A 6,130-nucleotide genomic window follows, 5' to 3' on the forward strand; every position below is an offset into this window, starting at 1 on the left:
GAGGTGGAAGCTCTTACCTTTGAGGGCTTCATTGATGTAGCTGCGGAGGTAGTAGATCCTGTCGGTATCATTGAGTTCTGGGTCCCCTCGTCTGGTCACCCCATTCTCTGTGATATATATTGGAGGGTTGTTGTATTCTTCCTTCAGCCAGTTCAAGATCCTCCGGAAGCCAAAAGGGGTCATCTTCAGCCAGAAGGAGCCAGAGTCTGGCCATGAGCTATCTGCAGTAGTGGCAACACCCCTGCAAGTTCACAAGATAAAGAAGATGTCTTGTTTATAAACCCAGAGGATGGCCTCGGTTGTGACATCTAACCTTTTGTCCCATAGGGCACCTCACACTAACATGAACACTCCACATGTCCCCAGCTCCTGTCTGCTGTTGAAATGTACATGCTACCGTCAGAGAGTGGGTCTCCATGTAGTTGCTGTGATCTGAACCCAGGACCTCTGGAAGAGCAACCAGAGTTCTTAACCACTAAACCCTCTCCCCAGCTTCATGTAAGAATATCTTATTCTGGTTTCTTAATGTTTCCTCCATGCATTTATACTATTTATATAGCACAGATATACTAGTTTAGCCTTTGTATTGAAAAAGAAGCCAAGGACATGTGTTAGGGAAAGCAGCTGGGGGATGCAATGTCACATGGCTGTCACGTGATGTAGCCATCAAGCAAACCCTGGTATACAGATCACCAGGTTTGTTCTTAGGACAGACAGACCTGAGTCCACACGGGGCAGAGGGCACTTCCCTACTCAGGTATCCTGTTGTTTGTCTTACCTGTCTGCATCAAAGGAAGAGATGTCAGCAGGATAGTTGAGGTTGTAGGCCAGGACAGTGGTGTAGTGGTTGAACCCGAAAAAGTCAAAGGTGCCGTTGATCCTCTTCTTCTCGCTCTCTGTAAATTCAGGGAGCCTGGGAAGAGGGAGCCATTAGGGAAGGATCAGGAGGAATCACACTTTGAGGAGAGACTGTCTGGACAGGGTAGGGGCACTCAGAACTCCAGACACGTGGTTATGACTAGAGCAGCTCCACAAAGGGAAGCTCTTCAGGTGATGCTCCTGCCTGCTGCTCCATCCCTTCTCCTCCCCAAAGAGCCACCTGCACACTGGTCTCACTGTCCTGGGTACGCTCCCTGCGGGCTGTCCCCCACCCCCGCCCCATTACCTTCAGACATTCTGAGTTTTATTATGTAAGAAAGGTTTGACAACCAAGCCTGCATCTGAGGTAATTTCTTTTAACTATTCCTTTATGCGCCCAATTTAGTCTTTGCCATTCGTGTCCTCCCAGCTCACACTTTGCTCCTCTCTTTTCCTGGGCTTGCTTCATTCAGGTGTCCTCTGCTGTCTGTCCTTACTAACGGGGAAGTTCTGAGAACTGAATGTTGGATTGTGGACTTTTGTGCCTGATCATTTCACTGAACTGTGTTCTCAAACCTTGCTTCTCTCTCTGGAGTCTGTAATGGCTCCTCAGCTGTGGCCTCAAGGCCATGTCCCTGTCCAGCTTCTATGTGGCCCTGCCCTGCAGCAGGCTCCTTTCAACTCTGCTGTATGTATTCTGCTTAGTCTTCCTCTGTCTGACTTATAGCCCTGAGACACAGCAACTTCTGCTGCCCAGTTTCTCGTTCTGGGGCCCAGCCCTCCAATACCCTGCCTTGGCTCTGAAATCCCCAGGTCGACTAACCTCCTGGTCTTTGGACTTTTCTTCGTACTGAGGAAACTGAGGACTAGAATCCCATGCCAGTTCATCTTCCCTGCTGGCCTATCACCATCTGGAGGAGCCAGGCTCTGCCTATGGACCCTACCACTTAGTTCTGACCCAGGTGTGCAGTAGCTGCTGACAAAGCTGTGCATAGGGTCCAGAATGCCCACTAGCAGACTGCTACATCAGACACAGTGGCACAGCCTTGCACATCAGGACCGCCCTACATAATCCAGGTCGTGCTACAAGGTAAGGACTACAATTTTGTGATAGAAGGAAGATTTGGGAGACAGACTCAAAGGCTATTAGGAATGGATGTCTGCTGAATTCCTATCATCCTCTGCCAGACACTTGAGCTAGAGTTGGGCTTTTGAGTCTCTCCCGAAAGGCCAGGAGCCATCTTTTTGAGCCTTTTGTGGAAAGGTTTTGTGGATGTTGGTTTTGAAGACAGGCAGCCTTGTTCTGAACATCACTTTGGTGGTGGAGCACTCTGGCCCTGACCTTTATTACTCTCAAAACCATAACTTCCAGCTGCTGCTCCCAGAAAGAGAGCAGAACAGGTAAACATGGATGCCCTGTTGTAAACCATTGCCATCTACTGGCCAAATTGTAGAAGCAGGAGTGACAGGCTACTTCCTGCCACCTGGCTAGCTTTACCCAAAATAATTACATGGAAACTGTATTCTTTTAAACACTACCTGCGCCATTAGTTCTAGCCTCTTATTGGCTAATTCTCACATCTTGATTAACCCATTTCTAATAATGTGTGTAGCACCACGAGGTGGTAGCTTACCGGGAAGGATCTTAACCTGCGTCCATCTTGGAGAGGAGAGCTATATCGTCTGCCTCACTGCTTCTTCCTCCCAGCATTCTGTTCTGTCTTCCCTGTCTACCTATGTTCTGACCTATCAGGCCAAGCAGTTTACTTTATTAATTAACCAATGAAACAACAGATAGACAGATGACCCTCCACCATCACCAAAAAACAAAAAGCACGTGCCTGACAGTCCCCAAGCAATAGCTTTCTCTCAAGGTGATAAACAGAGCAAGTAAGCTAACTGGGGAACTAGTTCGTGAGCAAGGCAGTGGAGTTGCTCTGGACCGGGTACTCTTGGACAGTTTCTGCAGCTATCCTGGAGAACAATAACAATAGCGACAGTCTCTCCAGGCATATTCCCGTGCCAGGATTGAGCTCAGTTTTCTTTTGTTTTAATTAAAAAACTTCTTTCTTGGGCTGGAGAGAAGGGTTAGAGGTCAAGACCACTGCCTGCTCTTCCTAAGGTTCAGAGTTCAATTCTGACAAACCACCTGGTGGCTCACAACCATCTAGAATGAGATCTGATACCCTCTTCTAGTGTGTAGGCATGCATGCAAACAGAACACTGAATATATAATAAATAAATTTTTTATAAAAAGAAAATATTTTTGTTCTACAAAATGTTTTGAATATGTTTTCCCCTCCTCCAGCTCTACCCTCCCAACCTCTCTTGCTCACTCAATGTTGTTTTCTTCTATTTCAAAAACAAAAATCAAAACAAAGCAAACAAAAGCACCATCCATATATCAGTGGCTCACTCAGTCTCATCAGAAATCCCTCTTCCTACACTAGGTGGGAATTAATAGAGAGCCACAACTGGACAAGGTACAGAGTGGGGGACTTTGGAGCACTCTCATAATTGGGTGTCTTCCTAGAACCCACCCTCCCCTTGAGAACTATGTGCAAAGAGGAAGTGGGAAGATTGTAAGAGTCAGAGGCGATGGGTAACTCTAAGTGTCTTCCTGAGTTTTACAGATGCTATCACATGTCATCTTCATAGCAAGGACACAAGTTCTAGGTATGGTGCCCTTCCTGGCACTGACACTCACACTGTTCACTCACCGCTGAGGATGCAGCACTGACCTTGACTTGGTGAGGTTCTCTGCCAGGCTCCTTTCAAGGATCCGTGTCTTCATCACCTCCGGGTAATCTCCGTTTTTGAAGATGGGGTGTGCAAACCAGCCTCCCATGAACTGTGTGGGGGTAAATCACTGTTGAAACTGACATGGGAGGGAGGCATCTCACCTCTCCCTGGCACCAGCAGGCTAGGGGAGGCTGTACCATCGGGGTCACTCTCTCCCTCCTGTTAGGGGTCTTCACTGAACATGACTGTTTCCTGCTGGCATCTGCTTACTATACTATAGACTTCCAGGGGCTGTATAAGCACATCCTTGTTCTGAAATTAGAAATGAGGGGCACTCGAGTTCCTCAGAATTTAAGGAACTCTTGGCACCCAGAGGTGATGGCTACAGCTACTGTAGGCAAAGTAGGAGGTTATAGTGGAGGAAATTAGCATCAAGTCAGTGCTGCAGCCAGTGAGGCCTACATGTGACCAAGGTCTCACTGTAGCACAGGCATGCCTCAAACTTGCTGTGTAGCCAAGGACATGCTTCAGTCTCCAACGTGCTAGGCTCACAGTCACGCATCACCACCACCAGGCTCATGCAGACCTGAGGACAGAACCTCGGAATCCAATGCATGCTAAGCAAGCACACAACCAGTGAGTTTCCTCCCTAGCCCTGTACTAACAATTTGTTTAAATTATCGTTATCGTTATTGGTTGTGGTGACAGTGGCAGTGGTGGTGTATGTGTCTATATGTATGAGGTGGAGCGGGTGCCATGGTGGAGGTCAGAAGACAACTCTGTAAAGTCTCTTCTCTCCATCCTTCTTATTTTTAAATTTATTTATATTTTATGTACATTGATGTTTACCTGCATGCATATCTGTGTAAGGATGTAGGAACCCTCACAAGTAGACTTATAGATCCTGTGAGCTGCCTTGTGAGTGCTGAGATTGATCCCAGGTCCTCTGGAAGAGCAGACAGTGTTCTTATCTAAGGAGCCATCTCTTCGGTCCTAGAGAACTGATTTCTTTCCTGTATTTTTTAAAATGTGTATGAGTGCTCTATCTGGTGTATTCCTTTCTGTGAGAAGAGGACATCAGGTCACACTACAGAAGCTGGAGAACCACCACGTGACTCTTGGGAATTGAACTTACAGCCCCTGGAAGCAGCCTAGTGCTCCTACCTGATGAGCCCTCTCTACAGCTGCCTCTCCTTCCTTATTTTTTCAGCCTAAGAAAAGGCTTCTCTGTAGCATTAGTGACTTTCCTAGAACTCACTGTGCAGACCCAGCTAGCATCAAACTCACAGAGATCTTCCTGCCTCTGCTTCTTAGGTGCTGGGTTGAAGGGTGTGCCACCACTGGCAGGCCTCTTTCCTTCTTTACATGGGTTCTGAGAATGAATTTAAGTCACCAAGCTTGGATTGGCAAGCACTGAGCCATCTTGCAAGCCCACAGACAATTTTTTTAAGGCTAAAAACACAGTCGCTGGCTGGAGTGGAGGTTCAATAGTCAAGGAAACTTGCCGCTCTCCAGAGGACCTGAGTTTGGTGCCCCATAGCCTGGTCATGTGGCTCACAGATTCCTGGAAATCTGATGTCATTTTCCGACCTCCACAGGCTCCTGCACTCATGGGCACACATGCATACACAAATTAAAAATAAAATAAATCAGGAGGTAGTGGCAAACACCTTTAATTCCAGCACTCTGGGGGAAGAGGCAGGAAGATCTCTGTGAATTCCAGGTTAGCCTGGTCTACAAATTAAGTTCCAGGACAGTCAGGGCCACACACAGAAACCCTGAATCCAAGAACCAAATGAATAATTAAAAAGGATCTTTAAAAAAAAGTCTCTTATAACTCATCCCCTCTGTCACAGCAACCTCTGAGTAAGAAACATCTAGTTCACAGTTGAAAAACTTGAAGAACAGAACAGTTAGTTGATCATTTCCCCTCAGGATCACAAAATCAAGTAAGAACAAAACTGGCTTAGATCTAAATTCTTTGATTCCTGGTCTCCATCTATTTCTTTCAGAGCACAGTGGGAGAGAAGATGGCCAAGAAGAGATGGTACCCAGAGGACACACCTGGACGTGCCTCCTGGCAGCCTCCACGTCCTCCTGCTTAAAGGGATTTCTGGGCTCAGCCCAGTCACTGCTGATGGTGATGGAAATCACGCCTCCCTGACTGGCACGGTACTTGTCATTGTAGAGATGCCAAGCCTCAGCGTGAGCCTTTATTAGGTTGTGGCCGACAGTGTATGGAGCCGTGCCAGGCCTGGAGGAGATTCCTGGAAACACACACAGGATGTCAGCAGAAAACACCATCCTCCCTGTGTATGGGAGGAGGGATTTGACACCTGGGAGACAGGTACTCTAATCCCACATCTCCTTCCTACTGGATGGCAGACAGTAGTCAGCCTCATAGTGCCTTTCTCAGGAGAACAGGCAGCAAAGAGAGCTTGTAAGAAGGGAATGGATTGTTTGTGGGCAGCAGCCAGCAGCACTCTGGCTGAGAGAAGACATTGAACTATGGTGGCTTATGTCCCCTCCT

The 6,130-nt window shown here is 47.4% G+C and overlaps 1 protein-coding gene across 1 annotated transcript in view; it reads right to left on the bottom strand.

Annotated features, from left to right (window-relative positions):
• Positions 1-6,130, bottom strand: part of LOC101980593 (lactase-phlorizin hydrolase-like) — a 46,070-nt gene that overhangs the window by 10,039 nt on the left and 29,901 nt on the right. Inside the window, 4 exon segments of the mRNA XM_013346652.1 lie at positions 18-241; positions 779-913; positions 3,600-3,709; positions 5,665-5,867. Coding sequence (XP_013202106.1) covers positions 18-241; positions 779-913; positions 3,600-3,709; positions 5,665-5,867 — 672 coding nt within the window.

Source organism: Microtus ochrogaster, chromosome 6, assembly GCF_000317375.1.
Source record: "Microtus ochrogaster isolate Prairie Vole_2 chromosome 6, MicOch1.0, whole genome shotgun sequence".
NCBI classification, from domain to species: Eukaryota; Metazoa; Chordata; class Mammalia; order Rodentia; family Cricetidae; genus Microtus; species Microtus ochrogaster.